We start from the raw sequence: 21,240 nt of genomic DNA, 5'->3' as shown, positions 1-21,240 counted from the left end.
CATTCTGTCTCTCACAGTTGAAGTGTACCTCTGGTGCAAATTACTGACCTCTGTCATCATTTTAGGTGGGGGAACTTGCACAATCGGTGGCTGACTAAATACTTTTTTGCCCCACTGTATGTAAGTGGATGTTTCATCATCAAGTGAGGAATCGTCCATTTAAATCATATTTTCGAGTCATATTTAGTTGTATATAAATTTGATTTGTGGGGCACTAAGGCCAATCACAGACTAATTTGGACAATTAGGAAAAAATACATTTAAAAAATTGGAAAAAAAATGGATGTGCCAATGTCTCATATAGGTTTCAAATAATATACCATTTGATTTCAGCATATTTTTCTTACATTTGCAGTGCTCTTAGTGTTATATTCTTATGATTCTGTTCATTTTATGAGTACATTCTTCTGCCTTGCTTCACATCAGAGAATCGGCAATGCATTAGCCTGTCTATATACAAAAGGAAAACTACAAAAATAAAAATATACCGGTAGGTAACTTTCAGATTAGTAAAGCTATCAATGGATTCACTGTGCCCATAGTAAAAAGACTTTATTTCATATTATGTTCAAGTCAGTTGTTATCCAATTTTAAAACTATAAAATATAATAATGTCTATTTTTAGTTTACTTTGTTAATAAAGATTTTTGGGGGGATTTTCAGAAACACTAACATTATACATAGCAAAATATGAAGCAATCCTCTAACTCCCATTTACATACAGACCTGTGGCCAACCTTACAAACCATTTTGCATTTTTTCTAGCTGAGGCTTTCAAAATAGATAACTGGTGATTGTCACAGTGTAATGTGGGCAGCTGCCTGCCTAATGTAACTTAACATCTTCACAATATTTTACACAAAATGAGCAAATGTATCTTTGTTTCCTCAGCTAAAACAGCTCGGCTGCTGTAGCTGGTATTTATGTTGAGAGTGACATCTGATTTAAAAACAGGGAGCAAAAGACACTGAGTAGCATATCTGTCATCATAGAAACAATGCCATAAATGTAAGGAACAAAGGTCAAAGTCTTCATGTGTATACATACACAGACCACATGTGCATACTGTTGTCCAAATAAACTCACAGATATATATGAAAACTCAAGTTTGTGGCGTTAAATTTGTATTCTAATTTTAAAAATGTAATACACACCTATAACTTTTTCCCCTGTGCAACAGAGACCCCTGCTGGTGGGCAAACGACTGGCAACAATTAATGACATAGTTCCGTTTCCGGTGTAAACAAACAAGCCAATATGGCGGCTTTCGTAGTCAAACAAGACTCAGCAGACTGTTGCTAGTAGAGAGCGTCGCTTGTTGAGATTTGACACATTTTATAACATGGATGAACCGGGAAGTGGTGGGAATGTGGTTCGTTACTACTGCACGGCCGGTAACGGTATGGAGGCTTTTTTAATCAACGAGGTGAAGACGAAGCTAGCGGCTGAAGACGTGAGTGTTAGCTACATGCAACAACTAACAGCTACCCCCCCCCCAACCCCAAAAAAACAAAATAAAAACCTCGGGGTCTTCATGATTTAAAAGCCTTTAAGAGACAAATATACGGACGCTCTTTGTGTGGAAAGAAAAGGGGAAAAAAGTCATAATTAACTTCTAATGTTGATATTACGAAATCTTTTTTTATTTATGTTATAGGAAATATTCAAATTTACAGCAAAGTTTTATTTAAACGTTTTAGTCAGGCTTTACGTAATTTTGTGATTGTCGCTGTCACGCGATGTAATCCGCACAGGGTTAAAGCATGCGTACAGCCTCAAATATGTACATACACTCCTTCAATAAGTGTTGGCAACAGACACATGGTTGAAGGTTGGCTGTTCCATCCAGACAGTGATCCCAAACACACATCAAAGCTGGTTTTGGAATGGATAAAGAATGATAGAATTAAGCCTCTAGAATGGCCATCCCAAAGTCCTAACCTCAACCCTGATGGAAATTTGTGGGGTCTTTTTAAAAGTCAGGTCTATGCCAGGAAACCAACCAGTTTAAATAACCTCTACTAATTCTGACAAGAAGACTGGGCAGATATCTAATTAGAATTATGCCAGAAGCTTGTTGGCTAGCAAAAGTGCTAAGGGACATTTAATCAAATATTAGAAGGGCTAATATATATTTATTTGAGCCTGTATGTACGTTTTTGAACCTGCTTGGGTTAGAGAAAATACAAAATAAATTTAATCCTGTGCACCAATTTTTTTTTAAAAGTTGTTAAAGATGTACGCTGTACAATCACTATGGAAAAAGAACAGTTCAAATAAATCATCAACAGTCCCAAATTGCTGCCCATGATGAGTGTATGCAAACTTCTGATCACAACTGTTAACATGATCTGAGCCAGCTGTTGTCTCAGTGTGTAGAGAAACTGTTGGCCATCCACATGAGTGGTTATCAGTGTTCAATCACTACGACCAAGCCAAAGTGGCCTTTCTCTGAAGGTTAATCTACTATAAGACGGGGTTAAAAATTAACTTTTTGATGAAAGATGTAGAAGAGCTCTTAAATGTGAATGTGGACTTTTGCATTTAGGTGTGTCAAATTCCAGGTAAAGTGTTATTCAGCTCTTCTGCAAAGATCAACAGAGTTAGTAACCTGAAGGGTGCAGAGAGACTCTTTCTTCTGTTGAAACAAGACTCGCCGGTGAGTCTGTCTGCCCACACCAGCACAGGTAGTAGCCTCAAACTAACTCCAAGAACCTATACATACAATTAATACAAAAACATAAGCAATACCATTCAGTGTTTACATACCACTTCTGAACTGACTTCTGTATCGCGTTTTTTGTAATATTTATAGCAAAGGCAGCCTCTGTGCTACAGTCCAGACTGTTGGATGACAAGAATCAGTGGACCAGTGCTGTAATGACATGGAGTCGACTGCAGGGGGAGCTGACAGGCAGCAAAAACACCATCAAAACATCAAGCCCTGCCCTGGGAGTGACAAGGAAGAGGGAGGATGAGATGAGAGGGAGTGACGAACAGAGCAGAGAGGGGGAGAAGAGCCTTGTAGAGTTTAGAAGTACAGGAGGGGAGAGGAAGGAGGAGATTGACAAACAGAGAAGTGGTGGACAAAATGGAGTATCCACAATGGCACAGAAGAGAAAGAGAGATGAGGAGGAGGAGGAGAAGGAGAGGAAAGTGGCAGCTTGGGACACAGGCATTGAGAAGACTGTAGAAAAGGGGAAGGCATGTGAGGAAGAAAGGACGAGAGAGGAAGAAGCAGAGGGGATGTTAGAGGAGTTTATCGACTGTACACATGGAGCATACGTCAATGGGGGAGGACCAGTTTGTGACCACACAGCATCCAGGCTGGAGCACCGTGGAGCAAGTAGCAGCAGGAAGATGGATGACATAGCAAAGGATTTCACTGAAGAAAGTCAGGAAAATGGTAATGCAATGGCAACATTTTATTTTTGAGACGGCTTATACATCAGTGACTTCTGAGGTTAAAGTCTTTATATATTTATGTCTCCTCGTGTTTATCTCCATATGAAGTGAAGACCACCGGAGAAAAAAATCAGACACTGCTGACAACCTGTGAGGATAAACCAGAGCTGCTTTCCTGTATCCCGGTCTCCTTCAGGATCAGCTGCAAATGTTCTGGATCTCTGTCACGATGCTTGGGCGCACAGGTAGGAAATGTTAAAGTCTGTGTCTCTGCTTCTTTTTACAGGTGTTTAACAGAAATGAAGTGCAGGGGCAGCATGGTAGCTCAGTGGTTAGCATTAACTGCACCTGGGTTTAAAGTAGGTATGAGTCTTCAGTGTAAAGTCTCAAAGTTCTCACAGTGCTTTGAGCAGGTTTCTCCAAGAGCTCTAGTTTCTCCCACCACTGAAAAACACGACATGTTAATGCTACCACAACACTCACCACAACTTATGTAAGAATAAGTTATCTTAACACAAATGTTCAGAGATACGAGTTGTCATTTCTCCTCTAATAGTTTATCGGTTTAACTTACCCAGACAAAGGGTGTTGCGGCAATAATTGTTTAAAAGGATATATACTTTTAATCTCTCTATATTACTAAGTGCAATCCCTGGGATCCACATAGAAACAGACATTCATATTCAGTGGATATGTTCAAAAAAATGTTCTACTTTTGTGTGAAACAGGAGGTGAGCAGAGTGATTGGAGCAGGTCTGAGCATACTGCTGGGCTGGAAGGCTGACTTGAAGAATCCACAGTTGGAGGTAATCAGTTGTGTTTGAAAAACAATCTGTTGGATTGCACTGATTATAAGTTCAGTTAAGTTTTGTCTTACAATAGAAATGTTTGCAATATAAATAGTCCATCTGTAGTTAATTGCTTTGCAGAGAGTCTTGCCTGTCTTTTCTGGCACTTCAGCTGTAATATTATCTATTGTTGTTGTTGTTTTTCTGTAGATAAATGTCCATTTGAGTGATGACTACTGCCTGCTCGGGATCCCACTGACCAGGTTATTGACAGTGATGTTTTACATTTAACACAGTAATATACATCGAAGTCTCAGTACAGCAACAGACCTCTTATACATTATGCAGTTCTTTTATTGTCACTGCTTATAATATGCTCTGTCTGTTACAAGTTTAGCTTACTGCTTTTTGCCATTAAGACCCACAAATGTTTAGTCAAATGACTTAAGATGAACCGGTCTCTTTAATATTATATCTGTAATTAATTTGATAAGAAGTAATAAGTTGAGTCTTCTTTCCTTCAGGTTGCCTCTTGCTAACCGGAGCTATATAAAAATCACAGGACTAAGGTCTACAACAGCCTGGGCCATGGCCTCACTGGCTCATATACAGGTGTATATACTACTGTACACACAGCTGTTCTGTGCCTGTTGCAGGTTATGGTTTGAATACTCATCATCATCATCATTTATTTATATAGCACTTTAAAACACACCTGGTAGACCAAAGTGCTGTACAATACTAATATGCACATAGTAATAAAACCAGACATAGCAATAAAATTTATAAAAAAAAACACCCAGCACGCCCCTGCGGGCGGTTTATCCTTCAAGCTCGGGTCCTCTACCAGAGGCCTGGGAGCTTGAGGGTTCTGCGCAGTATCTTAGCTGTTCCCAGGACTGCGCTCTTCTGGACAGAGATCTCCGATGTTGTTCCCGGGATCTGCTGGAGCCACTCGCCTATCTTGGGAGTCACTGCACCTAGTGCTCCGATTACCACGGGGACCACCGTTACCTTCACCCTCCACATCCTCTCGAGCTCTTCTCTGAGCCCTTGGTATTTCTCCAGCTTCTCGTGTTCCTTCTTCCTGATATTGCTGTCATTCGGAACCGCTACATCGATCACTACGGCCGTCTTCTTCTGTTTGTCTACCACCACTATGTCCGGTTGGTTAGCCACCACCATTTTGTCCGTCTGTATCTGGAAGTCCCACAGGATCTTAGCTCGGTCATTCTCCACCACCCTTGGGGGCATCTCCCATTTTGACCTCGGGACTTCCAGGTTATACTCGGCACAGATGTTCCTGTACACTATGCCGGCCACTTGGTTATGGCGTTCCATGTATGCCTTGCCTGCTAGCATCTTGCACCCTGCTGTTATGTGCTGGATTGTCTCTGGGGCATCTTTACACAGCCTGCACCTGGGGTCTTGCCTGGTGTGATAGACCCCAGCCTCTATGGATCTTGTGCTCAGAGCTTGTTCTTGTGCTGCCATGATTAGTGCCTCTGTGCTGTCTTTCAGTCCAGCTTTGTCCAGCCACTGGTAGGATTTCTGGATATCAGCCACCTCCTCTATCTGCCGGTGGTACATACCGTGCAGGGGCCTGTCCTTCCATGCTGGTTCCTCGTCTCCCTCCTCTTTCTTGGGTTTCTGCTGCCTGAGGTATTCACTGAGCACTCGGTCAGTTGGGGCCATCTTCCCAATGTATTCTTGGATGTTCGTTGTCTCATCCTGGACTGTGGTGCTGACACTCACCAGTCCCCGGCCCCCTTCCTTCCGCTTAGCGTACAGCCTCAGGGTGCTGGACTTGGGGTGAAACCCTCCATGCATGGTAAGGAGCTTTCTTGTCTTTATGTCAGTGGCTTCTATCTCCTCCTTTGGCCAGCCTATTACCCCAGCAGGGTACCTGATCACGGGCAGGGCGTACGTGTTGATGGCCCGGATCTTGTTCTTACCATTCAGCTGACTCCTCAGGACTTGCCTGACCCTCTGCAGGTACTTGGTGGTTGCAGCTTTTCTAGCGGCCTCTTCATGGTTCCCATTCGCCTGTGGGATCCCCAAGTACTTGTAACTGTCCTCTATGTCTGCAATGTTGCCTTCTGGTAGTTCAATCCCCTCAGTTCTGACTACCTTCCCTCTCTTTGTTACCATCCGACTACACTTCTCCAGTCCGAACGACATTCCAATGTCATTGCTGTATAGCCTGGTAGTGTGGATCAGTGAATCGATGTCTCGTTCACTCTTGGCATACAGCTTGATGTCATCCATGTACAGGAGGTGGCTGACAACTGCTCCGTTCCGTAGTCGGTATCCGTAGCCAGTCTTGTTAATGATCTCACTGAGGGGGTTCAGGCCTATGCAGAACAGCAGTGGGGACAGAGCATCTCCTTGGTAGATCCCGCACTTGATGGTGACTTGTGCTATGGGCTTGGAGTTGGCCTCTAGTGTTGTACGCCACATCCCCATTGAGTTCCTGATGAAGGCTCTTAGGGTCCCATTGATCTTGTACAATTCTAGGCATTCCAGTATCCAGCTGTGGGGCATTGAGTCATAGGCCTTCTTGTAATCAATCCAGGCAGTGCACAGGTTGGTCAGTCTGGTCTTGCAGTCTCGGCTGATTGTTCTGTCTACCAGTAGCTGGTGTTTTGCGCCTCTGGTATTCTTGCCAATTCCTTTCTGTGTCCCGCTCATGTATTGACCCATGTGCCTGTTCATCTTAGCCGATATGATGCCTGACAGGAGCTTCCATGTAGTACTGAGGCAGGTTATTGGTCGGTAGTTGGAGGGGACCGGTCCCTTCTTGGGGTCCTTGGGGATCAGGACCGTCCGGCCTTCAGTTAGCCATTCCGGGTGTATCTCGTTAACTAGCAGCTGGTTCATTTGTGCTGCCAGACGCTCGTGGAGTGCAGTTAGCTTCTTCAGCCAGTAGGCGTGAACCATGTCGGGCCCTGGTGCTGTCCAACTCTTCATACTGGAGACCCTTTCTTGGATATCTGCCACTGTGATGGTTACTGGACCCTGTTCAGGGAGGTCGCTGTGGTCAGCCCTTAGATCCTCTAGCCACTGAGCATTGCCGTTATGGGTTGCATCCTTCTCCCATATGCTCTTCCAGTATTGCTCCGTCTCCAGCCTTGGTGGTGCTGTTCTCTTATTGTTCCCTTGCCACTGAGAGTACACCTTTGCTGGTTCTGTGGAGAACAGCTGGTTTATTCTCCTGCCTTCTATCTCTCTGGTGTACCTCCTCAAGCGGCTGGCCAAGGCTGTGAGTCTTTGCTTGGCAGTTTCCAAGGCCTCAGGTATGGACAGCTTGCTGTATTTCTTAGGCACCTTATTCGTCGCACCTTTCTGCAACTCCGTTAGTTGGCTAACCTCTCTCCGTGCTACTTTGATCTTGCCCTCTAGCCTCCTTCTCCATGGAGGGTACTGCCCCTTGTGGCTGTTCAACTTGTAGCCAAGCATCTCACTGATCACTGCTGCCGTATTGTAGATCAGCTTGTTAGTGTCGGTAATCGTGGTTGTAGGTATTGCCCGTAGTGCTGCATTAACATCATCTAGCAGACCTTCTGAGGGTACTTCACGTAATCTTGGTAACCGGCTACGGGGGATCCAGGTTTCAAGCTTGGCCATGATCCTATTTTTCAGGTCAGTTCCTCTCGCACTCAACGATCCTTCTCCTATCACACTTGGGGCTATGTACCCAATCTCGGGTGGGGGTGATGATATCTCCCCCCTGACCTGGCGTCCTGACTCCTCCTTGCCGTAGCATTTGTGTTGTACCTCGTCAATCTCTAGCTGTGAGAGCAGTCCCTTCTTTCGAATGTTGGAACACTGAGCTACTAGTTGTTTCGCCGTCATTGTGGATGTTGGGTATCGAAGAATCCATAGGTCCCTCATCCTCTTCATGTAGCCCCTTCCGCCGGGGTTACTTGCGTAGTAGCATTCCAACAACGCCCTGTTTTCGTCCCTTGCCCACCGATGCCTTCTTGTTCCAGTAGCCCACTTTTCGTCAGGGTGCCCTGGTTCCTCAACACCTGACGCGGACCTTGTTGATCCGGGCGATATATATATATATATATATATATATATATCAGTTACCCACAGAGTTAGCAGCAACTGCTCAGCTGACCGAAGGGAACGAGTGGGTACATGGGGCTTCAACAAGTCAGACAAATAAACAGGTGCCAGACCATTTAGAGATTTAAAAACCAATAAAAGGACTTTAAAAGGGTCCTAAATTCAATTGGAAGCCAGTGTAGAGAGGTCAAAATCGGAGTGATGTGATCAAATTTCCTTCTGCCAGTTAAAAATTGTGCTGATGAATTCTGAAACCATGACGGAGTTATATTATTATGTGCACAAATAAGAAGGCATCATCACATCATGCAAGCAGAGCTCTTCCATTTATGTTTGTGTAGCAAAATGATTTGCCTCTAGTTTTGTTTGTGGTTTTTACTGTAAATGGGTGGCGTTCCCACTCCGGCTCAGGGAAAGGTTTTTGGCCCAGGTAGAGGTTTTACATAGGGGTGCAGGAGATTGACAGATGGAGTAGAGCTACATCTGCTGTAATGTAGGTTCTGTATCTGTCTATTGTGTATTGTAAACACCGAGCGTAAAAATGAAGCTTTTAGTTTACCCTGTTGATCTACACCTCACCTATGGCCATGAGCTCTGGGTAGCCACTGAACGAATGAGAATGCAGATACAAGTGGTGGAAATGAGTGTGACTGAGCTCTCCCTTAGAGATAGGGTGAGGACTTCCACGATTTGGGAGGTACAGCTGCTTGGAATTTGACTAGGATGCCTCCTGGGCAAGGTATTCCAGGCATGTTCTACCAGGAGGAGGCCCCGGGGTAGACCTAGAACATACTGGAGAGATTACATCTCTTAGCTGGCCTGGGAATGCCTCAGCATTCCCCCAAATGAGCTGGAGGAGGTGGCTGGGGAGAAAGAGGTCAAGACTTCTCTGCTTAAGCTGCTGCCCCCGTGACCCAGCTCCAGAGAAGCAGTAGAAAACGGATGGATAGTTTAGTTTGTTTTGCCTATTTGGAGCTGGGAAGATTTTTGATATTTACTTAATTACATGTGCTAAAGTAACAACTTTTACTGTAGCATGTGTTTTTACAAAGTGAAAGTACTTTGGCTAGTCTACCACCCCCCATCTGATCCACTTAAAGAGCCCTTAGTATGATGTTAGTTGTCTGTCACTTGGCATTCAGTGTGGTGAACCAGTCACAGTCATACTTTTTGTGGTTAACCAGCTGTATGCGCTGTATGCTGTGTTCTGTTTTCTAGCCAGGCTTCCGTGTGGTTGACCCAATGTGTGGGGTGGGGACCATCTTAATAGAAGCTGCACAGGAGCATAAGGTCAGAAAAGAAATCATGTACTGTTGATCTTTAAAGTGTAGAAATGTTTAGAAAAGTTTGTTTATGAGGTTTAAAAATCCCTGTTTCTGGGATTTTCAGGATGCCTGTTTCCTGGGTGTGGATATTGATGAAGCACAGCTGCAGAAGGCCAGTGAGAACATAGCATTTGCTGAGTTGGAAAACAGAATAAACCTGCTGAAAGCGTCGTCTCTGGGTAGGTCAGCTGCACACAAAAAGAGCAGTAAAGTAAGCTAAATATTACATTATTAATACATGTCTTACTTAATTGTATTAAACTAATGTTCTCATTTAAAAAGAGGGACAGACGTTAACTTTTTAAATCGCACCAGTTGTAAATCCAGTGCAATACAAGTGGATTTTAAGGCGCATGACAGATGGCCCTGTGTGCATGAATGAATCTAGTCATGCGTTACTTATATGAGGTTAGTCTTTATGGTATCTTAGAGTACATTTCTTTTTTTAATAGAGGAATTATATCTTGATAAGACCGACCACCATAAAGTAGCTCACATTTTCACATTTTTAAAAAGGATTAAATTATAAATTGAATTACTATAAATTAAATTTTAACTATATTACAAATTCATGTCTTTGAGAAGTTAAATATTGAATCTTAGCTCCTGAATTTTCACTGTGGATGCATGGCTGCATTTTTTGGATAGGACTCAGTGAGTGGGAGGTTAGTGTGAAGCCTGTTGTCGTATATTAAATTACCTCTAGGCTTGTTTGTCCTCCTCTGTGTGTGCAGTACTGCCTGTGCCCAGTGCCACTGTAGACGCTGTGATCTGTGACCTGCCATTTGGCAGGAAGTTTGGCTCCAGAATAGACATGGCTGCCAACTTGCCACTCATCCTGACAGAGATGGAGAGGTTTGTTCCTATGTTTGTCGGTCTCAATTGTTTCTTTTAGAATTGTTTGGCGAAACAGAAAACATTACTTGTTTTCTCTGTGAATGTGTGTGCACTGTGGATTTTTAGCTTGGGAGTCACTTTGCACATCAGTACACATCCTAAGCTGTCTTATTGTTCTGTTTTTTAGTTAGTTAGGTTTTTTTTTAATAGGAAAAACTAAATTAATGCATAGATAAAAATGTCATAGCCATTATTGGAATAAGCATTGAAAGATAGAGATGCAACTATTATAACAAATGTTTGTGTCTAGAGTTCTCCGTCCTGGTGGTATCCTGGTGCTCCTCCTGAGTCCTCAGTTGTCCTGTCTACTCAAAAAACTTCTAATACAATATGATACTGGACCAACATCTAACCCTGAAACAAAGCCTCAGACTGGGATGCAAAACTGCCCATCTTCTTCCAGATCTCCTTCTAAGAAGCAGACTTTCCAAATCCACTCTGGGGTCAAATCCTCACCAAGCCAAGAAACCAAGCTTCAACACAGTCTGCCTTTCACTGTGTCCTCATTGAAGCATCAAGCAACTTTCAGAGTCAGCTTAGGAGCAATAGATGGACTTATTCATAAATATGTCAAAACAGACTGTTGTGTTTTCAGGGATGTTATGTTTTAAGGCACTTGGTTTGATTTTCTTTGTTGCTAACATGTAAAAAAAAAAGTGGCCATGTTGAAATACCACTGTGTTTTAACCGCTCTGTAACATGTTTTGGTTTGCTTACAACTTTTTAATTGTAAATGAGATTTCCAGGTATTTAAAATATGTTTTGGAAGCAGCTGAGAAATTATTTTTGAAAGCTTACAAGTAAAGAAATTTTGATTTTCCAATCCTCCAGCAGTGCTTGACCTCTAATTTCTAAAATCCTGCCCGTGGCACTCATTCCCAAGCTCACTTATTCATTGATTATGGTTATCTTTAAAAAGCAACTCACAAATGTTGCTCAGTATCTCAACATGTTCATAAAATTGCCAGACACTGCCTTTTTTTGCATTACTTTTTAATCAAACTGTGATAAATTGTGAATTTCTTCTCAACACTTTTCAGGTTAATAACACTGGCATAGTCCCCTGCTTTTTGTTTTGCTAATGGGGGACCATTCCATGGTGACTGTATGGGGTTTTTTTTTAAGAGTTTTATGGCAGAAAATAGTTTACTTTTTAAATCAATTGTGTGTTTAACTGTTTCATTATTTGCTAACACCACTGGAAAATATGAAATATCTCTAAAACGGTAACAGGAAAAGATGGGATTGTTTTTCCCTGCATCACAGACCCCCTCACTGAATCATAAAGTTGCCATCTGCCACTGTTTAGCCCTGCTTAGCCCAGTTTTACATTAAGGGAGCCAAATAATGCAGCCATAGAGCTTAGTGTTTTTCATTCATTTCCTTTCCCCTACAGCTTCCTGTGTAAATCCCAAAATCTGACTTTATTTTCATTATATAGTGAAATCAGTGTAGGTTTGGATTATAATTTGTATTTTTTCTGCTGTTTCTTAATATGTATCCATACAAGCAACTAGTGAAGTAGTAAGCAAATAGTAATAATTTAATTGCATTTTAATTACCATATTCAACTACGAAATCCGTTTCCAAACGCATTAAAATTTAACAACACACGTCTCCCCCATCAGACACCATGGAGAGGGTACGCCATGATGTCCATTGCGCATGCCCAATGCGCAGTGGAAGCCATGTTGGAGCTACATTGGATTCAGGCTGGGATTTTCTGACGCCGTATGTTTTTCTTTAAATATCTGTTTTCGTACATTGTTGGGGTTCGTAAACCGTGCGCGATCGGCGCCGTAATCGGCAGTGGAAATGATGAACTCCAGTGTCGACCTGTCCCGGCGGAATCCACAGGAGGATTTCGAGCTGATCCAGAGGATAGGAAGCGGCACATACGGAGATGTGTACAAGGTAAAACTGCAGTGCGCAATCACATAGTTCCATTTTCGGACACAGAGTAGTTAAACACCACCAGCGTATTTACAGTCTTGTGGTCCTACAGTGGTGTTATAACAGTAACGAATCGTTTCTATAGCCATAAGTGGGCTGTTTCTAATATGCTGTTACCAGAAGGTTTTTGTTTTGATGCTTGTTGGTACAGTAATTACTGTGCTACTCATGTTATAATTCCATTGTCGGACACACAGCAACTGTTTGACTTCGCTTGTGTTTATGGTTGTTATTGTCTTGGCCTTTTTATCCATGCTTGTTTAGAGATCCGGGTTACCATTATGTTAATGTTTTCTGGCTGCTAACATGCCTGGGTTAAGACTTAGTTAACGTTTAATGTAAACCCAACGTTAATTCTTGGTTTGTTGAGCACCGATCATATTTACCTCCGTGTAAGTGAGTTGTTGCACAAATTGTGCTACGTCGACGTGCTTGTTTGTACTCGCTGGACTGTGGCTGTGGTCTAAATTGCGTTGTGAATAACAGCAGTTAATGTTAAAGAAGAAGTAGGAGTGGTTGATGCTTGTCCGGTAATAGACCTGCAGTAGCTTAGCTGTCCGACAACGGACTACTAACTTGATAGCATCAAGAAGCTAGCTGGGACGTCTTGATGCTACATGAGAAAACTGTCGCAAGTAGTGAACATGCAGTGATTTGTTACCCTTACACGAACACACACTAAAAAAGAGACTACTTGATAGTTTACTGGCTGTTTGTAGTATCGTAGAGGCTTCGCAAAACATGTTAAACCTGTCCGCGTATCCCGGACAGAGACTGACAGCTGCCTTTCCTTTGGCTAAAGCGCTCAGATCTGACCAAGCTACAACAACAACAACCGTGAAATAACCACTTCATATTGTTGTTTTTCACACTTTAACGTCAGTAGGCACTCGTCGGGTCATTTTTAAAGAACTGTGGTGCTCATTTTTATGTAGGCTGTGTAATACAGTTGGCCTCTTAGTCACTGGGCTCCACACTTTACCGAGGCCCAGTGCTGGGAACCCAAAGCCTGTAATCCAAACTGTAAGGAAGTTCCTGAATGCTGTGCAACTCCATCATAGTCTCAACGACTGTGTCATTGTTCGTTATATGTAACACAAAACAACAGCAGTAATAGCCACGTACCACAACAGAAACACAACAAGCTGGTCATGTATCATGGGAAATGATACAAAATATGACAAAGTATCCCCAAATAATGCTGCAGTACATGAAAACCAATGAGAATATGTAGGACAGGATACTGTAACTCTAAAACTAAGAACCATGGACATAAAAAAGTAAACCTATCAGTCTCACCCGTTTGATCTGCCCTCTGTAGCAAATCAGTAAGGTTACAAAAGTTAACCATCTATACCCTCAGTTATGTATTTGTTTGTGTAATAGTCACTCTGTTGTGGAATTTAACTGCTGTGTGAGGGAGGCTTTTTGTAGACGGGAGATTCATTAAACACGGTAATAGGACTTGATGATGTTTGGTTAACCTCCAGGGTCTTTGTGGTAATTACAGGAATCCTAAAGACTAGAGATATTAAATGTTTCCAGTCTTTTTGAACACGCACAGTCTGTTAATTTCAATCCTAAATAGTCCATCATATGCATATTATATCCTTATTTATTTTGTGTGCGTTTTCACAAGTGCCCCTCATACCCGCCCACCCTCCGCTGCTCCTAATCTTGTTTGTATCTAATTTAAGTTCAGTATCTTGCCTTGTTGTAGATAGGTAGGTTGGCATCTCAGACTTGATTCCCCTTCCAGGCCTGGAACAAGCGGCACATAGCTGATTAATGTGCACCAAAGTAACTTGAAAAACAGTTATAAAGGACAAAAATCACACAACTACACAACTTAAATATGGCAGAATTATGAGTTAAGTTGTAATTTCTCACTGGAAGCAGATTAATATGTTGATAAGGATGCTATACTGTAGGAACTATGATCATTATGTAGCTAAATGTCTATTTCATTGTTTCAGCAGGAATTTACTGAAAGACCTGAAACCTCTGGATGTGCTTCTAAGCACCAAGGGACATGGTAAACCTCACCGATGCCTATATTTGGTTCTACCACTGTGTGAAAAAGTGTGGCTTGGACAGGAATGTTTGAGCAGGAAATAAAGCATGAACTCTGCTAGCTTGTTTTCTCCTCTGTTTGTGGACCTGCCACTCTTTGTGTATCTGTTAGAAACTGTAGAAGGAGCATTGGCTGATGTTGAGACAGGCCTTCTGTGTAAAAGATCACAAATCTGAGCCTCACAAAAGAGAGTTTTCAGGGTGAATTTGTAGCTCAAATTTTACAAAGAGGGGAACCCGTATTTTGTGAAACCACCACCATGGTAGTTAGTAATATATGTAAAGCGAGCCATTTCAGGTCAAATAAGCACCAAGGGTTCAGGTGTTTCTCCCAAAACCCAGGTAAGGATGGAGGAAAATACCTTAAAATGGTGAACAGTCAGTAGAACTACAAGTCTCTGTGTCATATGATTAAAATGTTTACCTTCAAAGTAAGGTGACGTAAGGTAGACATAAGGGTTGTGGCACAACCCTGGGGCTGTGTAGTAAGTTGGGACAAGTGAGTATTTAATGGTGGTCAGTTTATCCGCATTTAACACCACATTATTTCCCCAGAAATAAATAACAGAAACTAGACACAGGATTGGTATTCCTGAACGCAAATCCTCCACGTATCGTTACTGGAAAACAGCCTTCCTACTCCTCTTGTATTAGAGGTGACAGTTTTGTCTGATTCACATATTAAGCTCCTTCTCACCTTCGTGGATTACACTGCCTTTTGAAAACAAAAGGTATATTCAGTGTCAACTTTCATGTTAAGAATTACCGGAACATGATAGCAGTAAACTGCACGCAGCACACTTATGTTTGCCAGTCTTGTTGGTGAGTCAAAGATAAGCCAACAGAAAAAAAAATGACATTGACAAACCGAGCTTTCTCTCACTACCATTTTTATTGATTTGCCACTTAATTCTGGGCGAGCGGTGGAGCGACTACACTCTTCTTTTTAAGTTCCACTTTATCATTTATACTGCTTCAATAAATGCAAGTATCAGCTCAATATGCTGCTCTAAAGTCATAAAAAGAAATCTGTTCCAGACGTACTACTGCTGTACCTGCCCTCACTCTATTTGCGTCAACAGACAAAGCACAGACCGAGTATTCATATGAAGGCTTATTTTGTTTGAGAATTTGAGATTGTTGTGTTCTCACGAAACACTTCAAGAATCTGCAAAATATTAGATATCATGTAAGAGGTTAGCAATGGTATTATGGCTGTTTACCTTTTTTTAAACTGATTTTGAGTCCGTTTACTAGCATGGACATCTGCATATGCCAGAGTCGACATAGTTATTTGTGTCTGGTTATTGACACTGAGAAAAGCAGAACGTTTTTTAAATGTATTGTGGGGAGAATTTGCGTTTTAAAATGGCCTTAACTTGAAACTCTGCATTAGGATGTTGGAAAACTGGCGCTGGAGGAAGTCACGCAGTTGTCAGAAAGAAGACTGCGGTGTGGTTCGAGTCCTTTTTTGAGGTTTATGTTTTGCTTTGTCTGGTTTTTACTTCCCTTGATTTAACCAGGAAAGCTTGTGCTTCTTCATTCTGTGCATTAGAAAATGATACTTAACCAAAACATTCAAATGTGATATCAAGGGATCCTTTACAGCAGCGGCCCCCAACCTTTTTTGCGCCATGGACTGGTTTATGTCCCACAATATTTTCACGGCCTTTAAGGTGTCGCGGATAAATACAACAAAATAAAACCAGTACCGGTACCAAAAAAATAAGATGTATTCATAACACACGGGAAATGTCCCAGGGAAACCGAGTTAACGATAAAAACGATAAAAAAATAACAATAAAAGCTGATTTAAAAACACCAAAAACCATAATTTTCACACCCGAGCCTCAATTCTCAATTCTCGTGGCCTGGTACCAAACGACCGGTCCATGGCCCGGGGGTTGGGGACCACTGCTTTACAGGCATCCATACACAATGTGTTGGGAGTGATAGGGCCCGTCTCACTACTGCCATCATCCAATGTGTGAAGATGGAGACACCAAAGGCGAGTGTGTATCTGCGACACACCAGTGGCTTTGACGAAAAAGCAGTATTTGGCTCCCAGGGAATGAGAACAGGCTGGTCATAAAAGTAATACAAGCCTTTCGTCCCGTCATCCACAGTTGAAGCTGTATTACGTGGCTTTCTTTGCACATTCACTTACTTTTTTGAAAGAATGGAAAGAATGATATCCATATTGGTTATAAATGTGACAGTAATAGTTCCCCTGCCCTGAACTTGTGTGTGTGGCACAGTTGAGTCTCCGTAGTATAGGAATGCAGGAATCTTCGCTTCCTCCATGTGTGTGTGTTCATGTCCTATTGTTTCACAGCAGTCTAACAGAGGAAGACGGTGGAGCGGTGAGCCCCAGTGCAACACATACACACAGAATAAGATGAATGTATCATCACCTGCATAGTCACGCAAGCACAGATGGCTGTAGAGTCACAATTGAAGCTGCTGGTCCACAACCATCCTGTTTTTGTCCTTGTTCCTTCAGTTGTTTTCTCACTGTGGTGGAGTATAAAGACTTCAGAGTACATACTTTCAAGCAATGCATGGTTTGTGAAGTACGTTGAAAATTTTAGTTGCTATCCTGTTAATCTACTCTGCAGGATTTTGTCTCTGCGCCACTAGTGCTGCGAAGTACCGATAACTTGCATGTTTACAGGGTAATTAATAATGCAGTGCAGTGGCAAGGAACTGGTAATAACAACACTGTGACTGTGCTGTCATGCAGCGTGGTAGATACTGTAGTTTGGTTTCCTGTTACAGTAGGTATAATACAGATGTGATACTTTCTGCTTCTGCATATATGCGAGGGTCTGAGTGATGTCAAATTTTAAGGGTGTAAATGTGGCTCTGTGAAGGCATCCACATACCAGTCAAATTGTCGTGGTAAGCCAGCACTGCCATTATGTTGCAAGAGTACTGTGGCATGGCAGCTAAGCATCCATGAGGTGTCAGTAGGTGTTAATCCTGGCCTTAATGCTGCTGAAAAATGCTAATGTTAAAAGTTTGTTGCCTGCAGTCAAGCAGGGATCACATTAAAACCAAAAAACACTGCGTTTCTGACAGTTTTGTTCACTTCCTTGCACAGCGTAAGTCAGATCATTTAGTTGGTACAGGGTCTTTTATTTTGAAATTGGACTGGATTTTCTATCTTCCTGTCAGCATCTTTTCCTATATGTAGTTGACAAAAATGGAGTAAGAAAGTGTTATTAGCTTTACAACATGGAGAGATACTTCTAGGGTGCGTCAGAAACATACAGTAGTTTGTCAGGTGGAGGCAGAACCATTATCTTCAGTGGGTGCGATCAGCTCTGTCAGCCTCATCCGAGGTACAGGACGACAGTGTATTCCTGGGATTAGTGTGTGATCAAAGATTTTCAGCGTAGACATAATTGCCTTTCTTTTAGGGAGTGCAAAATTAAAATGCTTTGTTTAACAGATGAATTCAGAGCTCTTGTGCAACACTTTGTAATCCTTGCTCTGTATAGACTGTCAAAATTGACATGTCAGTCTCCTGTTCAAAGCATTTTAACTATGTAAACAAATCAGCAGCCCACTCTGGTACACAATATCTTGAACGAGGGTGTAACCAGTTATTTAAAGTTCAGCTTAATCAGGTTAATACAGGTCCATGCACAATCCTGTAGGCTGGAGTCGATCATTTTATTTAATCCTAAATGAGTAATAAAAAGAGTCTGCCAGGATTAGCTGTTGGTTTGCACAATCCACACAGTGAGTGGTGTGACTCCAGTTGAGCACAAAAGACGTTATGGTGTGATGTGAGGAAGTCTGTGGGCCTTCCCTTGTAAAGCAGCATATTTGCTGCATTTGAACTGGAAAACTTCCACTCAGCAAGTTTTGCTCTTTTGAATTAAAGGAGCTGCTACTGTTACTTTTTGAAGTTGTTTCTTACTTGATTTGACTCTTGTGTTGCATGTTTTGTGATGCAGCTTTTATGGTTTGTATTATTTTTGTCATTTCAAATACTTGGCACTAGGGCTGTGCAATATGACCCATAATCTCATATCCAGATATAAGAATTCTGTCGTCCCGATAACGATATAAATCACAAAAATGTAACATTTTCTGTAAATTATGTGAATCTCGGGCAGCTCGTTTTGCGGGAAGTGTTTCCAGCTGCGCGTCATGTAGCTGGACTCCAGTGTTTTAACCGATGCATGAAACATACATTTTTAGACATAAGTTGTAAAGGCCGCCGTTTTCTTTGAGTAGAAAAGCCTGTTCTAAAGTTTGAGTCTAAGGTTTATTTTTTAGTACCTGGCGGCTCTTTTTTAAATTCTCATCATCTGCTCTTTCACGTGATTCAGTTTATTTTGAAAAGTCTCAACAGGATCTTGAGCTTTATTGTGAAAGGTTTATGTGGAACATAAACAAGCGGACACGCGATGCTGTTACCGTCGTTGTTGCTAATCACAACGCATAAAAACAGGCGCTTGTCCGTAGGTAGTGTGGTTATATTACATATAAGAGAAAGAGAGAACTTTAAGAAATTAATATAGCCACTACAGTGACCATCAAAAGGATGAAAAAATATTGCCGTAAACAGTTTATTTTGCGACACCACGAAACAAACGATAGCGTAAAATGAAACGATAGACGTTTTTTTTATCGCCATCCGATATATATCGTTATATAGAACAGCCCTACTTGGCACTTTAAATGCTTAAATTAAATCAGGACAACATTAAAGCTAATGAAAGGCCACAATGAAAATAAAGAGAGCTAGTTATTACATTGGACTTCCAAATATGTGGCTCCTAGTCTCTTTGCTTAACTATGACACAGAAAGAAACACAAAGCGCTATTTTACCACACTTGGTTAAATGCCTTTTTGATGGCTTGAGGAGTAATACAGATTCCTGTATTCCTGGCAACAAGCTCAAGTTTTCAGATGCAATGGACTCTGTGAATTTGCCTCATCTTTAACGGAAATGTCTGTTTGGATTGGGTTCTATTTGTGCTGACTGCCACCTACACCAATTGTTTTAAATACAGCAGGGGTAATTTTACGCTCTTCAGCAGTAATATGTCACTGAAATTTATAGGCCCCTCTTTACTAAGGACTAGGAAGGCGCTTTTGCTGAAGTTGTTCAGTAACTCCTGGCACCGTAATAGCAAAAGCATCAAATCCTATTTCAAGATGTGATGATATTGAGTTCTTAACCCTGGCTCGGGCTAAATGCCAAACTCCTGGAAGGAATTTTTATGTCTGTTTTGACGATCGTTGCTTGTGTTATGAATAAATGTACTTTTTCTATTACTCCACTAACACTGTTGCTGCATACGCATAGTGCACATATTTATGCAGACGTTTGGGTGGGTCGGACTTACAGCGGTGTGTGAGGTGCGTGGTATGCAACTTCACAGGCTGACACTAAATGTTGATGCCAGTGATGTGAATTATACTGATAATTTGCAGCATGCATACATGGTACAACTTTGAGTGCTTAAAAAGAAAGAACGGTTGAAGTGGACTTGAAGTTCTGGGTGATTCTTTTTGTGTGTCTCAGCGCTTATGGGTGTTCTACTTGAATGAGTGGGTATTTCGTTAAAAAACAGGTGTACAAATTAAGCGCACTCAACTGCATTTGGCTTTCACCTCACCTGTCCCCGCCGCCTGGGGCCATGTGTTTGTAATGGCTCAATGACGTCGTGAATTGGACTAAACTTTGAGTAAACAAGCTATGGAGCCAAAATATGTTACTTATGGAACACCATCTTTATAAACTTAACTTGCAGACTAATCAGCAAGTTGGTAAAGTTAAATCCAAGAGTAATTGTTTAAAAATTGTGTAAGCTTTTTATGTTTTTCCAGTATGTTTAAAATGGTTCAAGCTTCATCGCTTAACCAGCAGAGGAAAAGATCATGTTTGTCTTTTAAAAAAGTAACAATCTTAAGGGAGAATTAAGATGTAAGTTGAGTAATTAATGTTAATGAGCAAACTAAAAGCAGAAACTCTTAAGTCATGAACTTGACATTACTTAATGCACTGGTTATCTTAAAGTTCAGTGAAGCGTGGTGGTAATTGGAAGGACAGCTGAAATCGCTTGGAGAAATCTTGTCAAAGGAAGTAAATGGCTAACTACTATTGTAATTGTTGCCCCGGGCCAGGCATTAACTCCAGCGCTTTTGCAGTGGAGCTGCTCAGTGGCCTTTAGCAGAAGGAGCTGATTATACTGGATCACTCTTACATGGAAGTGTGTTAGTTTTTAATGGACATTTTTTCACCCTCAAAGTTCGAAGAAATTAGACAAAGTGAAGATGAGATGGTAACTGGGTATAAGATCATAACTGCAACAAGTTTACGGAGACAGGAGGGGATGGGGATCTGAAGTGCTAATATGGAAGGTTATGCAAGGTTAAACTGTACCATACAGTATATGTATGGTACCATACAGTACAGTACCATACAGCACAGTTTACAGGAAAGAGACATGTAGACATTTAACCAAGATCTGGAGATGCCTGTCTGGGCTGAAGATCATTTAGGATAGATTGAGTAAAGTTCTAAAATCATTGTGTGTGTGTTAGTGTGGCACATCGGTTTAGCACAACTGCAACACTGTATCTGTATACAGATATTGGAGCAACATTTCTTGCAATTCAGGCTACATAATTACAAGGGAATGTCTTGCCTATTTCAGCAAGACAGTGCCACACCACATTCTTTTTGTATTACAACAGCAAT

At 41.6% G+C, this 21,240-nt stretch overlaps 2 protein-coding genes across 4 annotated transcripts in view; both read left to right on the top strand.

Moving 5' to 3' along the window:
* Window positions 1–1,266: 1,266 nt before the first annotated feature.
* On the top strand, window positions 1,267–11,277 carry thumpd2 (THUMP domain containing 2). Its single transcript, XM_085369082.1, has 11 exons — window positions 1,267–1,453; window positions 2,549–2,687; window positions 2,816–3,406; window positions 3,514–3,650; window positions 4,134–4,211; window positions 4,404–4,456; window positions 4,718–4,805; window positions 9,486–9,557; window positions 9,657–9,771; window positions 10,327–10,447; window positions 10,740–11,277. Exons 1-11 carry the CDS (start codon window positions 1,343–1,345, stop codon window positions 11,098–11,100), a joined length of 1,866 nt encoding a protein of 621 aa, XP_085225208.1. The 5' UTR covers window positions 1,267–1,342; the 3' UTR covers window positions 11,101–11,277.
* A 903-nt stretch (window positions 11,278–12,180) lies between these two features.
* The window catches only part of LOC146619711 (mitogen-activated protein kinase kinase kinase kinase 3-like), a 43,173-nt gene continuing 34,113 nt past the window's right edge, over window positions 12,181–21,240 (top strand). For all 3 annotated transcript variants that reach the window (XM_085369678.1, XM_085369677.1, XM_085369676.1), the window contains exon 1: window positions 12,181–12,403. In XM_085369678.1, coding sequence (XP_085225804.1) covers window positions 12,305–12,403 — 99 coding nt within the window. In that variant the 5' untranslated portion in view covers window positions 12,181–12,304. The remainder of the gene's footprint in view (window positions 12,404–21,240) is intronic.

The sequence above is a fragment of the Diplotaxodon limnothrissa genome, linkage group LG13 (assembly GCF_057381915.1).
Source record: "Diplotaxodon limnothrissa isolate DT_005_m linkage group LG13, D_limnothrissa_male_GT1.1, whole genome shotgun sequence".
Classification (NCBI taxonomy): domain Eukaryota; kingdom Metazoa; phylum Chordata; class Actinopteri; order Cichliformes; family Cichlidae; genus Diplotaxodon; species Diplotaxodon limnothrissa.
The sequence above is the reverse complement of the archived record's forward strand: the minus strand, read 5'-3'. Positions and strand labels throughout refer to the sequence as shown.